Raw genomic sequence first — 19,707 nt, 5'->3', positions numbered from 1 at the left:
AACAGATTGACCAATTACAACCATGATATCATTACCAACTGAATGTTTAAATATAGTAACAAGATATGAACCAATCAGAACACTTGTTACATTTATCAATCATAACTTATATCACATCTTAACCACAAATTAAATACTACAACCAAAAGGGGATTTTTCATTCACCTATGAAGTAGTGACCTCATTTAAAATTATTATAAACTCCTTTTCTTGGCCATTAAGTAAAAATATACACATGCATCAGGGCAACTACTTTATGAACTGTTTGGACTTGAACCAAAAAGGAACATGAAATCATACATTTGTACTTTGGGTTACCTTAGGTATAATTGGGACTTTCATCATTTGGAATGCATTTTTCTTGGTATTATAAAATAAAAACAAAAATTGTTTTACCTCTTAACATTCCAACCTAAAAACAAACAATTAACAGCTAGGTTGGAAATTTTACTAAAATATGAAAAACCCTAACTAGATGGGTAAAAAAATTATCGGGAACAAACATCTTTTCTGTGATATTTTACCATGTACTTGTAGAATGTCATTAATTTGTTACATGTACCGGTATTGATGTATTAATATCTTTTCTACATTAAATGGTTACATGTACTAATGTCTATTAAGTTTCTCAGTCTGTTTAATTCGCAAGCAACTGTGAGGAAAATGATTCCAATAATTAATAAAGACATCAATATCATACACAAATCCACAGCAAGCATGAAACTTAATAGTAGTATAACTGCGGAAATTAATTTATCCCTGCCTGTAATCAACATAAAATCAAATAACAAACTATAAATAGGCACTTCTCTCGGACTCAGACAAACAGGAAATCAATATGATGATAATAAATGAAATATCAGACTCTCAGACAGACAGACAGACAGACAGACAGAGATATATCACAAAGAGCCCTGTTTGGGCGTGGATTTCCATGGATCTATGAGAGACGTGCATCTGTAATGCTTCTTCACCAGTTGACAGTGGACGCGACACCTCAGGTTTCCACTGTCACAGAGCCTGGACTTAATTGTCAACCGAGGCTTCTGTGTTCATAGCAATGGTCTGAAGCGAATCTGTAATAGAAATCAATAAGAGATAAAAACAGAACTATATATAAATATACTGAATTTTAATACAAATCAATTGTCAGAACAACAAGGCAAGAAAAGCCTCCAGTTATAAAAACATTGTAACAGAAACGAAAAGGGTTTAAATTATAATTCAGAAAAAGGTCATTTTCTTGTAATAATAAAAAAAAATCAATATGTCAGCTAGAACTTAGGTCCATTTTTGAAACTTGCTTTTTGCTGCAAATATGAGTATTTCAATAACTAGAGGCCCATGAGCCACAGTACTCACTTGAGTCGCTCTAGCCCTACTGTTTTTCATCAGATACTGTAAACCAACTATTATGCTTGTACGAGAAATACCTGCAAGTTTTGCAACTTACTTTAGCCCGCGAATATTAATCAATGCAAACCATGAACTTTACTCTATGTTTGTTTTTAATATTTCCACAGTCATGAAAATTAATCGTCATTGACCGATTTCAAACTAATAAATCATGAATAAAAGATGACTCAAATAATAGTTGGGTTACAGTATTCCCCTTGTGATATATACTTTGATTCCCTATTGTGGCCCAACGCTAACCCCCTAGGGTCATGATTTGAATAATTTAATGACCCCACCTTATTTGTATTTTCTTGTCATTTTAATAATTTAATAATTTAAACTACCCTTCAACAAAGGATGCTTTGTACCAAGTTTGGTTAAAATTGGCCCAGTGGTTCTTGAGAAGAGGTTCAAAATGTGAAAAGTTTACACCTCGATAGACAGATCTGGAGGACAATGGACAACCGGTGATCGGAAAAGCTCTCTAAAGCTTTCAGCTCAGGTGAGCTAAAAAGCTCTCCAGCTGTCTGGCATATGATGAAAACATCTATAAATTCAAAATCCATGAAAAATGTCAGCTGTGGTTCTTGAGAGGACTTTTCCAATTATATTTCAATGTAAAACTTCGATTCCTTTATTGTGAACTTTCGGCTCATATTAGCTAAAAAAAAAAGCCTAATGACAAGCAAAATGTTTACTGAAAAAAATCAATACAACACATTTTTCATTTATGCCCATCCCCCAACAGACTCCTTTTTTAAAAAATATTCCATCCTTGATTTTGCTGCATGTTTTATAATGTGAACCTATGGATTAATTATCACCATGTGTCATATTAATGTTGTAATTAATATTACATGTGAATTTTAAATACTTTCAATTGGTCATCTGCAATGTTTTGCATGATTAATAAATTCTCATATCTAATAGAATTAACAAGAAAATGGTGAGGAATGTCAAGTTTCCATTTATTAGGCCAAAAAAATTAATCAATAGTTTCTCAGGCCAAAAAATTCGAAATTCAATGCAGCGGGCAGGCTTTTTTTTTTTTTTTTTTTTGGAGCAGGTTTTACACCTTTTTTCAGCCATTTGTTCATTAAAATGATAATGTCTGTTAATTCTTAATTTTTGTTCTCTAAAGTTAGTTATAATATGTTTTTAACTTTAAATAAGGTTATTCTAAACATTTATTTAAAAGTTAATTCATACTAGAACTGTCCAAACGGGACAAAATACCCCCCGCTGGGTTTTTCAGAAGTTTTTCCATAATAAAGATATGTATCAAACACGAATTATGAAATTTTACTTCCAGTGACCTTCAACTTCCCCAAATGACCTTGGGTTAAGGTCATGACACACCCTTGGGTCATGGGCAATCTTTGAGTGAAATGAGAACCTACCAAGTTTATCCATAAGAAAGATATGGTGACCGGAAATGACCTTGGGTCACATGACACACCCTCATGAAATTTTTATTCCAGTGACCTTGAACTTCCCCAAATGACGTTGACCTTGGTCAACATGACACACCCTTGGGTCATGGACAATCTTTGTGTGAAATGAGAACCTACCAAGTTTATCCATAAGAAAGATATGGACCGGACACGAATCATGAAATTTTACTACCAGTGACCTTGAACTTCTCCAAATGACCTTGAGTCAAGGTCATGACAAACCCTTGGGTTATGGGCAATCTGTTTGAAATTGGAACCTACCAAGTTTATCCATAAGAAAGATATGGACCGGACACAAATTATGAAATTTTTCTTCCAGTGACCTTGAACTTTCCCAAATGACCTTGGGTCAAGGTCATGACACACCCATGGGTCATGGGCAATCTTTGTGTGAAATGAAAACCTACCAAGTTTATCAATAAAAAAGATATGGACCGGACACGAATTATCAATTTTTTCTTCCAGTGACCTTGAACTTCCCTAAGTGACCTTGGGTCAAGGTCATGACACACCCTTAGGTCATGAGCAATCTAAGTGTGGAGTAGTAGATTCTAATGTCCCTCTGTAAGAAAGATATGGACCGGACACGATTGCACAGACAGACGGACAGCTAGACAGACGGACAGATGGACAAGGTGATTCCTATATACCCCCCCAAACTTTGTTTGCGGGGGGCATAAAAATATTGTAAATTTAGAAGAAATTCATTGTTTTTCTAATAAAAATGTCTACCTTAGCAAGAAACTATTGATCAATTTTTTTTGGCCTTACTATGGACTATTTTGTTTTAATGGTTTTATGTGTCTTTACGAGAAAATGACTAATTGCTTCTAAATAACAAGTACTGTGATGCTGCACTTAATTCATGATTACTGTTTTCTCTATTCATATTCCTAAAATTCAAAAACTTTTACAGACAACCATCAATTCCATGAGAATTCTAAAGAGCATCATTTGAGAACACCTGTTGATAAACTGGCATACAGACAAACAAGACAAACACCCCTATATAAGCCCATAGAGCATCCTCAAGTCCTCTTGGACTTTAATCAAGGTCAAGTTCTATAGCATCTCTCTAATCAAGGTCAAATTGTACCACACACTCCAGCCCTATTGGACCTTAATCAAGGTCAAATTGTTCTGCACACTCCAACCCTTTTGGACCTTAATCAAGGTCAAGTTCTAGAGCATCTCTCTAACCAAGGTTAAATAGTACCACACTCCAACCCTATTGGACCTTAATCAAGGTCAAATTATTCTGCATAATCCAGCCCTATTGGACCTTTATCAAGGTCAAGTTCTAGATCATCTCTCTAATCAAGGTCAAATAGTAGAGCATGTTCAAGCCCTCTTGGACCTTAATCAAGGTCATATTCTAGAGCATCTCTCTAATCAGGTCAAATTGTAGGAGTACTGACCTTCATCTGGAATCTCCTCCACTCCGTAGGAGGTGATCTGAAGCTGTAGTCGAGTGGAGAGTTTTTTGATGAGGGGGGTGAGGCTGAAGATGTCCCTGAGTCGTTTGGTCGTCTGAGTGGTGTGGATCTTGGAGATGACCGTCGCTAGGATGTCTAAGTAATGGGAATGGAGAGTCCTCAGAGGTTCCAAGTTCATGCTGGAGTTACTCGTTAGCTTGTCATCATCTAAAATACAGAGGAAAAATCACAGCAAAATGAAACAAGTTCAGGCAAAACATTCATTTTGTTATTCTTAGACAATTCATCAAATTATCCCAGAATGCACTAGTTTTTCCCATCATACCTGCGTCTATAAGGAGGATGGCACACAAAAGGCCTATCTCTAGATCACACAGCTGACATTTGTTGATCTTCTCAAGAACACTCTGAATTTCCACAAATGTCTTCTCTTTCAAAATTTTTTTCATAGTACAATTGGTGTAGACTTTTGTACTCGGTAGAGGAAAGTGGCATTTACCATCAATGCAGAAATCTGCCATAGTCAACTGTAACAAAGAAAATTACTGGTTTAATTATAGGGAATATATTAAGATAATCACACTTCACAGGTGGCCAATCTTTTACATTTTTTTAATGTGTTGAGATACCGACATGGATCTTTAAAACCAATCTCTTTTTGTTGTTTCTTTATTGACCCCCCAAGAGACAAAATTAAGCTCTATCATTTGACTAATCTTGACAAACTTCTAACCTTCTACCGAAGAAAGGAAATTGGATGATCATTGATCCAGCTATTCTTGAAGTGTGGTTGAAAATGAAACAGATTCAGAAAGATGAATCACTTGCCCAATAAAGAACAAAACAGGGAAAAGTCCTTAGAGTAAAACAACCAACATAATGGTAAAACTCCAACTCCTAGACTGATAGGAAAGTGGACAGATACTTAACATTTACCTCAAACTGAACAAGTTCCTTTCATTTACTTACCACCCAAATATCAAAATATGCTCTTTTTGTAAGATACTCCTTTAAATCAGGCTGTAAATTTCTGAAACCAGGACACGCAAATGCAAAACCTGAAATACAATATTCATGGTATATATTTACTGTATAACACTGATAGGTTCAATTCGTATTTTTATCCTGAAGATCATGAGAACTTGTGTAACATTTAATGACTGTATCTCTGATTGAGTTTTTATGTTCATCAGACAAAGTCATCTGAATTTGACCTGATGTTGTACATATTGAGACTGACTGTCAAAGTTCTTTTTAAGGTCATGGCTTTTTAAGAAATATATACAAGATTAAATTCACCTTTCATCGAGCTGTTAACATATTATCAAATAATACTAAATTTCTTTTAAATGTTAATCCTCTTTCATATCAACTTTTGCTTAAAGTTTTATTTTATTTAAACAATAAAATGCTCTCCTTGTTTGTTATTACTGGAATGAACGGAAGCAGCTGTTGCAGAAAAAATACATAACCCGCGTAAGCGGGTTATGTAAATTTTTTCTGCAAAATTTCTGCGTTCATTCCAGTAATAACAAACAAAGAAAGACATTTTATTGTTTATATTTATATCTGTTTAAATTATCATTTTAAGTAGGATTAAAAATATTAATTATTGTGTTAATGATGCGAACGTCTTTGTACGTTTCATTGATGGAACGGCCACTGATCAAGAAATCTGTACAGGTGATATGCCTAATGTAGTTCATGCAGTGATGAACGCAATGGGTTTTCTTAAGAGATAAAGAAGAAAATATTCAGTGGATGTAAATATATATATATACACCTACCAATAATGACATCATTGTAGAATGCCACGGATTGCATCAGGGCCGGCCAGTTTTCCTGCATACTCTCCTCATCTACTCCAGTAAACTGAAAATGACAGGGCTGAAAAATACACAGAAATAATTACCATCAATTTTTTCCTTATAAAATATAATTAATGTACTGTAAATGTGTTTTATTTGACTTGTACGCTATTTGATGCAAATTGAATCTTTAACAAGTAAGAGTCGATTTGATTAAGTGCTACTTGAATTATAATGCTTTACACAAACATATACATGTATACACAACACAATTAGCAGCTAGTGACTTGATTCTGTGCAAGTTGCTTTCTGAGAAAGGTGCTAAATAGAATATACAGCCATATGTAATATGTTTACAGTATTTGAAAACTGTGAGAAAGCAAAAATTTGAGAAGAAAACTATGTTTAAAGGAATAAATCTTTGTATGTCTCTTAATTGTTCAAAGATGTTTTTTTCTGTGAAGACTTCATTTTAGAAATGTAGCAGCACTATCATTTAAATAGTTAATTGCATGTAGTTGTGTGCCAGTTAATTTAGTTTTTGGGGAATATCACCTGTCGTCAAGCAATGTTGGCTGTTGCCTAGCTTTGTGAAGGTAGAGGGTTTCATCATTCAGTGTTAACATAATGTTTTTCACTGAATCATATTCAACTATTTTACATGATAGTATAATATTACACCTTGGTTTATATTCAAGATATTGTATTACATTTGAAAATTCTTTATTGGTGGTGCATTATGAAATTGATTGCCATTTTAAAAAAAAACGTTCAAATTAATTGCTAAGGCCAAAAAAAAAAGAATTTACTTGATACACTCTACCTGTCTTGTCCATGATCAACATTTTTAACCTATTACTTTAAAATGGCAGAGGCAATGGTACACTACTTGAAAATACTGATAAATGCTTTATACTGTTAATTAAGCTGCCAAGTCTAACAACTTGACAATTTTACCTCGCTTGAGAGTCCTTGTCGGATAAACTGCCTCATGAGCCAGATAGGCTTCCAGAGAAGGTCCATGGAATGTTTGAGCCTTAGGAGTGTTCCCTGGATGAGGAACGTGGAATCTTTCCCCATGTTTACCCCCTCCTTACTGACAGCGTACTTATCCTCCATGGCCAGGGACTTACAGATCTTGTCTATCATGTCTGTGGGTACCTCCAGGAGTTTGACAAGCATGCCATTCCTCTGACAAACATCCAGCTGCTGCAAGGTCTGAATGTATAGAGGAAGTCTGTTATATATCCCAAACTGATCTACGTCACAAAGATATTTGTAGTGATTCCGAATAGGTGCATAAACATCAGACGTGTTGATTTCCGTTTTAAAGCTATTATCATTGAGTTGTAGTTTTCCTAGAATTTTGTTCTCCCATTCCATAGCTTCACTACTGGCCGAGGAACTGAGATAATGAGGTTTACTTAAGGCTGAGGCTGAGGAACTGAGATATTGAGGTTTACTTAAGGCTGAGGCCAGCGAGCTGTTACCTGCCTCCGACGAGGGAAATAACCTACCCTTCATGATTTCGTCGTAGTCCATCGAACCCGGGCTGAATTGCATGTCCTTTCTCTCTCTGTGTGAACTGCCAACAGAATGATTTACATGATCACCGCTCTGAAGGGGCTGGGGGCCAATGGACTGATGGTGGTCCCAATTTTTCAGTGAATCTGAGCTACTTCTGTCAGATGGGTGTCTGTGGGTACCACTATCAGAGAATGTAGGGAATTCTGTTTTGAATTTTGCAAAGTTTGTGGAACTTTCCATGGGGGGTCTCATGCCAAAAGACTCAGGGAGGGATGAAGAAGTGGATGGGACGTGACTAGAATCAAATACTGTTGCTGGGTGAGGAGGATGTAGCGCCCAGACAGCGCCATCCTCGGGGGAGCTGGCACACTCGGGGAGGAGATCACTCTTAAAGGAATCACTGGAAGAGTCCAGGGACTTCTGATGTTCTACCATTCTATGCTTCCCAAAATCAGAGAACATGTCTGAACTGGGTGGACTGATGCATTCAAAGGACCTGCCTGTCATCCCTGCAGCTTCTGAATGATAAAACATTTGAGGATTCTCTTTACCAATGCTGAAAGAGGACTCTGGACCCATCGGAACATTACTGGAGTTGTAAAACAGTTTTGTTTCGGATGAGTCCTTTTTACCGTTTTTGCTGTCACTACTTTTCTGAATTTTGAACTTTCTGTTGACCTCCTCGCTGAGTTTCCCCTCCTGACTGGCCAGTTCCAGAGCTCGTTCTTTCTCCAGCTTTGGGATTCTGCCCATCTTCACAGCTTAGTAAAGAAAAAACGAACCATTTATCAATTCTGTTTCTTTGCTTGCAAACCTTATATCAAAGACAAACACATTTAAAATATGTGCACATTTAATGCATCTTTTACAAGGTTGACTCAAGTAATATGTATTTACAAGCTCTTTTGACAATGATCACATCTAACACAATTTACTTATGACAATAATATTTCTGTGCTAATCAAACAAATCCATATTTTATCTTTTTTGTTGGGGGTGGGGAGCGAGAGAGAGGGGTTTATTTCTATATATTTACATAAAGCAAATATTTTCCTTTACATAACACTACTGAAAGCAATGCATATCTATAACTAGGGGCCTATATAAATACAGGTTCCTCAAACGTCATAAACGTTCTACGTAATATCTGAGTGACTTCATAAAGGATCAACACGCATTCAATGGATTACCGTACGCATATGCCGTTGATAAGAAATAAAACATTTCACGCGTTAAAAGTCATAATCAGGCAAATATAACATGTGAATAAGTCACAAATGTAAATATACCGGTAAGTCATAAGATATCATTTTAAAACATCTATCGAGCTATAAACACAGGTTGGTACAAGATTAAATTCATCATAAAGCCCTTCAGGCTTTATGGAATTTGATCATGTGACCAACCCATATTTATATCCCGAAAGATGTTTAGAAAAGATAACTTATTTCTTAGATATTTCTATAATGCTAATTCCCATTATTACGATAACTATACTCTGTGCAACAAGTTTGGTAAGGTTTACAGTAGTCGCCCGTCCATCTGTCTGTCTCACTTCATCACTCCTTTAAGAAAAAGTATTTATTTCAATCAAGAAAGTGGTATATTCAGCTTAATTACTGTACCAAAGAGTGAAATGAGCTTCACAAAAACATTTTTACTCATTAACCAAATAAAATGGCTTCTAAAAAATTGGTCCAGTATCCATGGTTACAATGTTTAATGATTTATAAGAGCATTAACAAGAACAAAATGTCATGATAATTATATGGAAAGTTTCGAAATGGATCATTGAAAATAACAAGAGGCCCATGGGCCTTATAGGTCACCTGAGCATCATGCAACAACTTTCAAATGATTGAATTTGGTTAACGTTTTAAGATAGATGATATGGCATTCACAATTTTGAAAGAGGCATCATTGCTCATCATAACTATACACCTAGCAATTGCTTAGTTTGGTTACCAAGAATTACTGCATTTTCACTATATAATCAATAGAGCCCCATCCTAACACCAGAACCCCTGACCCTGGGGCCATAAAATTCACAAATTTGGTAGAGGCACTCTTGCTCATCATAACTATGTATTTACTTAGTTTATTCAATACCCAGAAGCAGAGAAGAAGATTTTCAGAGAATAAATGCATTTTTACTATATAATCTATATAGCCCCACCCTAACACAAGAAGCCCTGACCCTGGGGCCATGAATTTCACAATTTGGTAGAGGACTTTATGCTCATTACAATCATGCCAACAGTTTGACTTCTTGATATCCAGGAGTAAAGAAGAAGATTTTTAAAGATTGCACTAATTTTAGTGGTTTTGGCCCAACCCCTCAGGCCCCAGGGGGGGCAGGGACCATGAAATTCACAATTTTTGTTCCCCTTCACCCATAGATGCTTTATGCCAAAATTGGTTGAAATTGGTTGAGCGGTTGCAGAGAAGAAGCTGAAAATGTTCAAATGTTAACACACGACGCACGACGCACACTGCACGACGACAGACGAAAACGGATAGCAATAGGTCACCTGAGTTTACTCAAGTGACCTAAAAATATCAATAACAAAATCAGGTGAAAAGCATTTTTAAAAATGTTTATTTTAGGATGGAAATGTGACCATTTCCTTACGGTTATGCACAAAATTAACAAAATAATCTCAATCATAAAAGGGCTCATTCATCTGTTTATAAATACATGTACTTGAATTATTTTCTTTAATATATTTCAAAGTATTTCTACCATGTTCTACTGAATTCAAGGTATAAATATGTCTTTAATTTAAGTCCCTGCAGAGGGCTACCAGTTCAAGAAATTAAAATCTCCGCTACGTGATGAAGTTCAATATCAGTCTGACGTTGGTTAAGATGTTACAAACAGACAAGAGGCCCAAGGGCCTTATAGGTCACCTGAGCATCATGCAACAACTTTCAAATGATTGAATTTGTTTCATGTTTTAAGCTAGATGCTAAGGCATTCACAATTTTGGAAGAGGCACTCTTGCTCATCATAACTATGTACTTAGTTAGTTTATTTAAAACCTAGGAGCAGAGAAGAAGATTTTCAAAGATTTAATACATTTTCACTATATAAACAATAGAGCCCTGCCCTAACACCAGAACCCCTGACCCTGGGGCCATGAGTTTCACAATTTTGGTAGAGGCACTCTTGTTCATCAAAACTATTTACTTAGTTAGTTTATTTAAAAACGTTGGTTAAGATGTTACAAACAGACAAGAGGCCCAAGGGCCTTATTCACCTGAGCATCATGCAACAACTTTTGATTGAATTTGTTTCATGTTTTAAGCTATGCTAAGGCATTCACAATTTTGGAAGAGGCACTCTTGCTCATCATAACTATGTACTTAGTTAGTTTATTTAAAACCTAGGAGCAGAGAAGAAGATTTTCAAAGATTTAATACATTTTCACTATATAAACAATAGAGCCCTGCCCTAACACCAGAACCCCTGACCCTGGGGCCATGAGTTTCACAATTTTGGTAGAGGCACTTTTGCTCATCATAATTATTTACTGAATTAGTGTATTTAATACCTAGGAGCAGAGAAGAAGATTTTCAAAGATTTAATGCATTTTCATTATATAATCAATATAGAGCCCCGCCCTAACACCAGAACCCCTGACCCTGGGGCCATAAAATTCACAATTTATGAAGAGACACTCTTGCTCATCATAACTATGTGCTTAATTAGTTTATTTAATACTCAGGAACAGAGAAGAAGATTTTCAAAGAAATAATGCATTTTCACTATATAATCAATAGAACCCCGCCCTAACACCAGAACCCCTGACCCTGGGGCCATAAAATTCACAAATTTGGTAGAGCCACTCTTGCTCATCATAACTATGAACTTAATTTGTTTATTTAATACCCAGGAGCAGAGAAGAAGATTTTTAAAGACTTACTGCATTTTCACTATATAATCAATAGAATAACACCAAAACTCCTGACCCTGGGGCCATGAATTTCAAAATTTTGGTAGAGGACTCAATGCTGATTACAATCATACCAACAGTTTGACTGCTTGATGTCCGGGAGTAAAGAAGAAGATTTTTAAAGATTGCACTATTTTTAGTGGTTTTTGCCCCACCCCCCAGGCCCCAGGGGGGCGGGGACCACGAAATTCACAATTTTTGTTCCCCTTTACCCATAGATGCTATATGCCAAATTTGGTTGAAATTGGTTCAGTGGTTTCAGAGAAGAAGCTGAAAATGTTTAAATGTTAACGCACGACGCACGACGCACAACGCACGACGGACGACGGACAAAAACGGATAGCAATAGGTCACCTGAGTTTACTCAGGTGACCTAAAAACTGTAAGTTTACAGCAGCTTTGGGGGGAAATTAACCCCAGGTGAGATTTGTCACAATAAGTCAGGACCCAAGTCCTTAAACTGAGAACAGCTAGACTTAAATAAAACTTTAGATTTTTGTTATCTTGAGTATTGTTTAACATATTTGGTTAAAAGTTTCCAATTCTGTATATATATCATTTTTAGTTATAAACATATGGTGAAAACTTTATTTCATTATTGAAATTATTGCAGTCCATTCTCAGTTTATGTTCTTGAGGCCATGTTGATTAAAATAAAGAAATTTCCTTACCCTCTAATGACATTCCACTTTCTAGGCATAGTCGGAATCGACAGGATTTACAGCGATTCCGATTCTGAGGCGTTATTTCACACTGCCCTCCAAAGAAACATTTGTACTTCTCTCCCCTTATTGTGCTTCTTTTGAAAAATCCCTTCAAAAATAAAACCAGCAATTTTAAACTGGTGTCCATAAATTACAGAAAACATTTTCAGAGAAAAAACACAATTATAATGGTAACACAGTTATTATGGTAAGACACAAAGGGACACACGCCAAACAAGAAAACCATGAAAACATAAACTAATTAACATGAGGTCCGTGGGCCTTAATGTTCACCTGAATTTCATGAACACTGTCATATTCTTTCAAGCTCTGCTCTTATTTACGACCCTTATAAAATCTTATGATTTTCTTTTCTGCACCATGATAGACCCTATAACCTTTATTAAAATGTGAATAAGGTTTTGAGTAAGTTAACATTTATTATGAGGAACTGCTTCAGCCACAAAGAAACTCAAATAATTCTCTTTCACTTAATTTTTTAAACCTAGCAAGACGAATTTCACCTTTTTTCCCCAAAGACGACCTCAACCATATTATTTTAACTTTTTTGAAAATTAGACACATCTTATCTTGGTGCAATTATTCTTCCTAAATATTGTCATTGAGCAGTTGACCAGACATGTTTTGTTTGCAATGGTGTTTGATGTGGATGCTACATGCTACATAATAAAATACCCAGCTGAGCCACAGCAAGGTTTAAATTGGCATGATACCCAATGGCAATAGGATACACGACTATTGTTTATCATTTGATTTCACAGTATGTGTTTCAATTTAAACATTTGTTTTTACATACATGTGATAATTGGACTATGGGCGAGACAAATATCCATCACACATGGAGAAACCAGCCTTACCAACAGAGACAGTTTTACCCATGGTAGGAGACATTGCAATGAATCATCAGATAATTATTTAATTTCCTTTCATCAAAATACTCATCAACCTGTATTCTTGAAAAACATTTTCCACATCCCTAGCTAAATTCTGTAAAATTACTATGTTCTTCTCAGTTGATTAAATCACCTTGTTGACCATAAAAATTAATAATAATACATATATATCACAGCAACTGAATAACAAGGTTCGGTGTTCCTTTTTTTCAGTTTGTTCTTAGAAAGGAAACTGTGGAGAAGATAAGGGTTTGTACCTTGCAGCCTTCACACGTCGCGACGCCGTAGTGGACCCCAGTCGCCTGATCCTGACATACATGACACTTCCCGAACGGAAACCGGATAGCACCGTGGGGCATTCTGTAAAGAAAAGTCTCGGATGAGATTGTAGCTCTTATAACTGGAATAGAAAAATTTAATTGAAACATTTTAAATTGTACATTTAGAGATCAAATCAATCATTTCAAACTTTATTGAAATCAAAGCGAAGCTGAGACTTGAAAGACTTCTACAAACTTATTCTAGAGTACTTTAAGTGACAAATGCAAGGGAATCTCTTCAACTAAAACAAGAGGCCCATGGGCCACAATGCTTACCTGAATCACTGTGGCCCTGCTTTTCTTCAATAACAGGTTTATTACAGCATATAACCCTATGTGAATCTTTAATCACATACTGTGACCCCTGACCCTTCCCCAAGGGGCAAAGATATGAATATTAATAAACTATCGGAAGATCAATTTACATACATGTATCGATCAGCATGCATTATGACTTAGATTAAGTCAGCTGTTTTGGAGGAGATGATTTTTACAGATTTTTTCCAAATACATTCCTACAATTAAAAAAATTTGATAGCCTATTGTGGTTCCATCCTTACCCCAGAGGTCCCGATTTGAACAAACTTGTAGCTCCACAACCTGAAGATGATTCCATATAAATAAGTATATATATTATCAAGGCTTTGCTGTTTCTGACAATAAGATGTTTAATTATAGATTTTCCCATATATTCATTCCACTATATAATTTAAATTGCTATTTGTTGTCCATTTTTAGATCATCCTGTTTACTCTTCATTTTAAATATTCCTTACATGTAACAGTGAATGACATTTTAGTGAACTTTATTGAATTTTAAACTACATGTACCTGAAAGGTTTCTGAAACAAAAATATTGATTTTCTGTACTGACAGGTCATTATAGAATTAGAATTGCCATGATAATCAGCCCACTCTGCTGTACATTGAGGAGCTGAATACTGTATATTATAAATAATCAGAGACAGTTATTATGGGTGTCATACAATATAACTGCCAGCTCATCAGATTACAGAATCAGTATACACACACCACTGTAATTCAGCTGGCAAATTATAAGGTAGAAGTTCCGCAGATGGAAAGATTTTTCAAGAATTATTAATTTTAGACTTGGGCATCAACCCCAAAACCATGCAATAATGGACAAGAAATTTTCAGCCAAATAAGAATAATAAAGACTCTTAATTTGCTCAATAAATTTTGTTTGATGGATGTAGATAAAATATGTTCAAATCTTTGAAATGATAAAATTATATGATATCATAATGTATAGGCCCATAATTTTGTGTGGATAAAATTTTGTTGATTTGTCATCTATCAGTTTAAAGGTTTTATGGGCATTTTTGTTGTTTCAAAAGTAATTCTATTAAATAAATAGTCATTAAAAATTTTTATATGGGATTTGTTGAAATCGGATTAAACAAAACTTAATTTCCAATGAATACTTTTGCTTTTACCATTTTACAGAATTTATTTTTTTATTTGTGTTTTTCAGTATATACATGACCTAATACTATTTATTTCTTATGGTTCCTCATTATAATAATTAAGTAATGGTTGATGTATGTTTTACACCTTGTTTTAGTCCAGCTTTATAACTTACAGTTAGACTCCAATTTATCTTAACATCAGCATGGAGATTGCAAAATTATATTTAGAGATCAAAATCTGAATTTTAAAGACCATTTTCATTGATTATTAATTAAATAACCCTACTAGAAAAAGTTGCTTTAAATATATAATTGTATAATGTACATTCAATCCAAGTGATCCAAGTGATTTACCAGAAGTTGCATTCTTTCTTTTAAGTTTCTGGTCTACTACATTTTTAAAATAATATCCATTATCAGCATGAACAAAATAACACAGGACTAAATTTAAAAATACAAGTTTTTAAAGAAATTTATTATTTTTTTATGTCTTTGAAAAATCTCAAAATTCTGCAATGCTCTTTATTCCGCTACGTGCATATTTCATTTTAAATAATGTGGAGGCCTAGCTAGGCTGTTCAGGACACACTCAGCCTGGGATGTTACTGTACACTAGTTCTCTTGCATTTGAATTTTTACTTTATCTAACAAGGTATTCCTTGCAAATCCTCCTTGGAATAGGTACACGTCCAAAGACAACAAAAGACAATATATTGATAAAAAATAATTACTGGGGCTAAGTTTGATCAATAAGGGATTCTCAGAATTTAAAGATTCCCCACCTACCAAGACACGTCTTTTCAATTAAACATAAACAGACGTACAGTTTAGGTTTAAATCCCTTCAAGGAAAGGAACTATTTGATGGACACAAATATACTTTGTCTAAGAAAGTTCATAGTAAAGTCTTTGTGTGTGATCTGAAAGAACACATTTAAACATGTTAAAAGAATTGGAAAACACATCTTTTAGAAATATGCCCAAAGGGAGGATCCAGGATTTATCGGTTGGGGGAGGGGTGGAGCAGACACCATTAAGACATTTAGAAATTTTATAACATTGTCTATAACTCTTTACTATTCATTTTGGTGCCTGTGGGTAGCTAGGGAAGCTAAATCTACTAAAAAGGTAAAATATAGAAATTGTAAATGAGGATATGACACTGACTTTATTGCTATGACTAATCAATAGGGATGTGCGATTTTATCGGCATACTGGTATACCGCGATTTTTTGTTGCGCGATACATATCGTGATACGGAGACCTAAATACCGGTATTTAGGTACATATTATAAAGTCCAGAAATTATTCATTTATTTGTTCAATCTTTCAAAATACAATAAAAAGTCTTTAAAATGGTGTAAAAGGTGAAAAGAATGGCAATGTACCATTCAGACATTATTAATTTTATGTACAAAAAAAATAAAAAAAATTGAATTTTTTTTTTTTAGCATATTTTTAAGAAAAATAACGACTATTCGTTTAAAATCATTGTAAAAATTCTTGTAAAAATATCATGATATTATCGTGATATTTTTGAAAAAAAATCGTGATATATCGCGATACAAAATTTATGGCAATACCCATCCCTACTAATCAAGAACAAAATATCAGCCTCATGTAGACTTGGTCCTTGGTCCATATAACATTCGTACATGTAGCTACCATATAGTGCTGTTTCTTAAAAGTCAATATGGTGATTTACCTCCTCAAGAAAATTTAAAAAGCCAACACCAAACAATAGCTAATTATTGATATTGCAGTTCCTATGTGTCTTAGCTGGTCTAATTTTGGTGCAAGGTAGAAAAAAATACCAGTATATGTTATATTAATCTGGAATGTGAAACATAAACTTTTGAAAGATTTCAAGAATGTTGGATAATTTCAATGAATTTACTCAACTAGTGATGATGATCATATATACTATAACATTTTGTTTGATTTCCAAAGGGTAACTGTTTTATTATATGATTCACTAATAAAATGATAAAACCCATTACTTGTTTGCATTTAATTAAGTCCTATCCAAATACAATTAAGAGAAGCAGAATTAAAATGATAATCAACCTTACAGGTCTTATTTATTTTCTTTTTTTTTAATAAAGTTTTTTTAATCAATTTTTGTTGCTATGGAAAAAAATATGTCAGTTTTTTTAGGATAGATTTTTAAAGGAAGGATTATTATCAGGGAAAACAGACTGCCAAAAAAGTAAAAATTGTTGTTCAGTAAAAGTGTTGGAGGGGTGTCTCTGCATCCCCTCTTACCACCCTCACCCGAAAATATATAATCGATTGTTTTGTTCACATGAAAAAAAGTCATAGTAGTTTAAATGGCTTTCAAAAACAATTTGTATCAATTTGGAATTTTCCAATCTATTTTTAGATCAATGTAGAGGAAATAAATCCTTGTATTGACCTGGAACGTCACGTGCAGGTCAATACAACGTAGTATTTTTCTAACATAGTTGGATCTCAGCCAATCAGAGAGGTGGAAATTATTCAAGCATATAATAAAATATATTGTTATCTGGTTAATAAAATCATAGATTGACCTCTTGTATACATGTATTTCTGTTTTCTGTATGTTTTATTTCCAATATGAATAGTACGTCCATAGCATTGAAAGAAGGTGATTCAATGCCTTCGGTATAAATTCAAGTATTTATACATGTTTAAGTTAGATAGAGAATGTACATAGATATAAAATGTATGAATTGCATGCTTTGTTGATTCCTATAGTGCAGCTCACAAGAGGGCCAAGTTATGGTGTCTAGGAATAGACATTTTCCAGTCTGTAGACGTACAATCCATGTACAAAATGAGCTCTAATTTTCATAAACAAAGTATTGCACTAGAGAAAATCATTTAATAAGCTGCTGGTTTCTATTTATCGATTCAAAAAGAAGATTTATGCCATCATACATTCCTTCATATATATTATATTTCAATTTTTTTTTTTTTTTTTTTTTGCCTTTTTCCTCTGAACAGAGCATTTATGTAGAATTCATTAACAAGCTCAACTTAGGGGGTGTCAAACTACAAAATCCCAATAAAATATCTTGATTATACATTGTTTACAACACATAATTATAGATTAGTACCTCAAACACTGATATTAAGCTTATAAAACAAGAAAAGTGTATTTTTGTTTTCTATTAAAAATATTGCAATACACTGGGTTGCTTTATCATTATAGTGGTCTGTACATATTTTTAAATATTGCAGTATATCCCACTTTTAAATTTAGAGGCAACATCCAGCCCTAAAATCTTGAATACCATGGACATCTTTATGGAAACATTTTATAAAGTTCTGTTCCAGTCTTACTCCTAAGAATAATTTAATGGGTTCTTGTAATTGATTTTTCTTAAGTTCTATCCAGTAAGTTCGAGATATAACACGGTTTGTCTGCATATATGTACATTTAAATAATATCATATCATCTAAAATTGTTTGCCCTATCTAGCTGAATGATAAAATCTATATTCTGTAGTGCTAGGAATATCATTTTCAAATTTAATCACAGACCCTTTCACACTATGCAGTGATAGAAAAAAAATGGATTCTCAGTGTCATGACAACAAATGTATATTCTACACACGATTTTAATCTATAAATTTTAAACTATAGGTCTAGACCAAATTCATATAGTTTGATAAAAACGTAAGGAGATAATTACAATAAATTAAAGATAATATAAATATATGTTATTAAAAATGTGTAGACCTAAGTTAAACGAAACGACACTATACTGACGTGACGCTCAAAGAAACAGAATGTCATTTTCATACATTATTTACAGAAATCACCATAAAATTTTCAGTGTTGTGGTTATCTGCCCAACTAACTGAAAAATTTCGTCATTTGGACCTAGATATGGAGGACCCACATAACAACCGAGGCCTTTTTTCGTCATTTTGTTTCACATATGCACAACAGCAAAACATACCTGCTTCACTTTAATCCAAACCCCGAATCTTCCGAATCAATAACAACTATAGCTCATGCCTACAATATGAGAAATTAATATAGAATTGTCAATAACTCGCGTTTCCTGGCCAACTAAAGAATAGCTCGCGCAGGTATGTACAAAAAGTAGGTCAGTTTACGCGTGACCTAGAAGTGTGACCCGAGAACAAACGGTAACGTACACAATCATATGGACAGTCCAGTCTAAACTTGTGTGCTCGACTTCACCGTCTATATAAAGTACAATTGTAAACAAAAAATATTTATATATATGAATATGTAAGTCAGAGGGGGCGGATCCACACGTCTGATACCTCAATGGAGCGAGTTCTTCGGCTATGCATATACATAATTTTATAAGTAGAATCTGTGTAATATATGTATAAGATTATTTACTAAACAATTCCTTGTTATAAACACTACAGAACTTAATTAAGATTAGTTGGGGTTTTATTGACATCACATGCAGGTGTTACATGCAATATATGCTTGTGAATGAAACAATTAAAATATAACCGGCTAAAAGGATTGCATGGACAGCAGGAATATGGAAAGGGGGTATATCCATGTATGTTTCGAAGATTTGAACAAGAACTACCATCAAATGTAAGCAAATATGGAATATTCTCCCAATTTAGTAAATTAGGAAATATTCAATGCATTGTCAAATAATTTTATGCTAGAACTTTATGTTTATGAATTCACCAATCAAGGGCCCTTGGGGGAGGGGGGGGGGGGTGTTACAGAATGATTACAATTAGATAATATTGAAGTATATTATAAATCAATCATG

The 19,707-nt window shown here is 34.2% G+C and overlaps 1 protein-coding gene across 1 annotated transcript; it reads right to left on the bottom strand.

Moving 5' to 3' along the window:
- Window positions 1–498: 498 nt before the first annotated feature.
- Window positions 499–19,029, bottom strand: LOC134244807 (uncharacterized). The gene is made up of 9 exons (XM_062727057.1): window positions 18,895–19,029; window positions 13,455–13,557; window positions 12,251–12,392; window positions 7,054–8,384; window positions 6,076–6,175; window positions 5,258–5,346; window positions 4,614–4,815; window positions 4,271–4,495; window positions 499–1,076 (listed from the first exon to the last, which is right to left on the bottom strand). The coding sequence occupies exons 2-9, from the start codon at window positions 13,554–13,556 to the stop codon at window positions 1,027–1,029; spliced, it is 2,241 nt and encodes a 746-aa protein (XP_062583041.1). The 5' UTR covers window position 13,557; window positions 18,895–19,029; the 3' UTR covers window positions 499–1,026.
- Window positions 19,030–19,707: the final 678 nt, after the last annotated feature.

The sequence above is a fragment of the Saccostrea cucullata genome, unplaced genomic scaffold (genome assembly GCF_032062105.1).
Source record: "Saccostrea cucullata isolate Sc308-1 unplaced genomic scaffold, CSIRO_AGI_Scuc_v1 ctg249, whole genome shotgun sequence".
Classification (NCBI taxonomy): Eukaryota; Metazoa; Mollusca; class Bivalvia; order Ostreida; family Ostreidae; genus Saccostrea; species Saccostrea cuccullata.
This window is presented reverse-complemented; position numbering and strand designations above follow the sequence as displayed.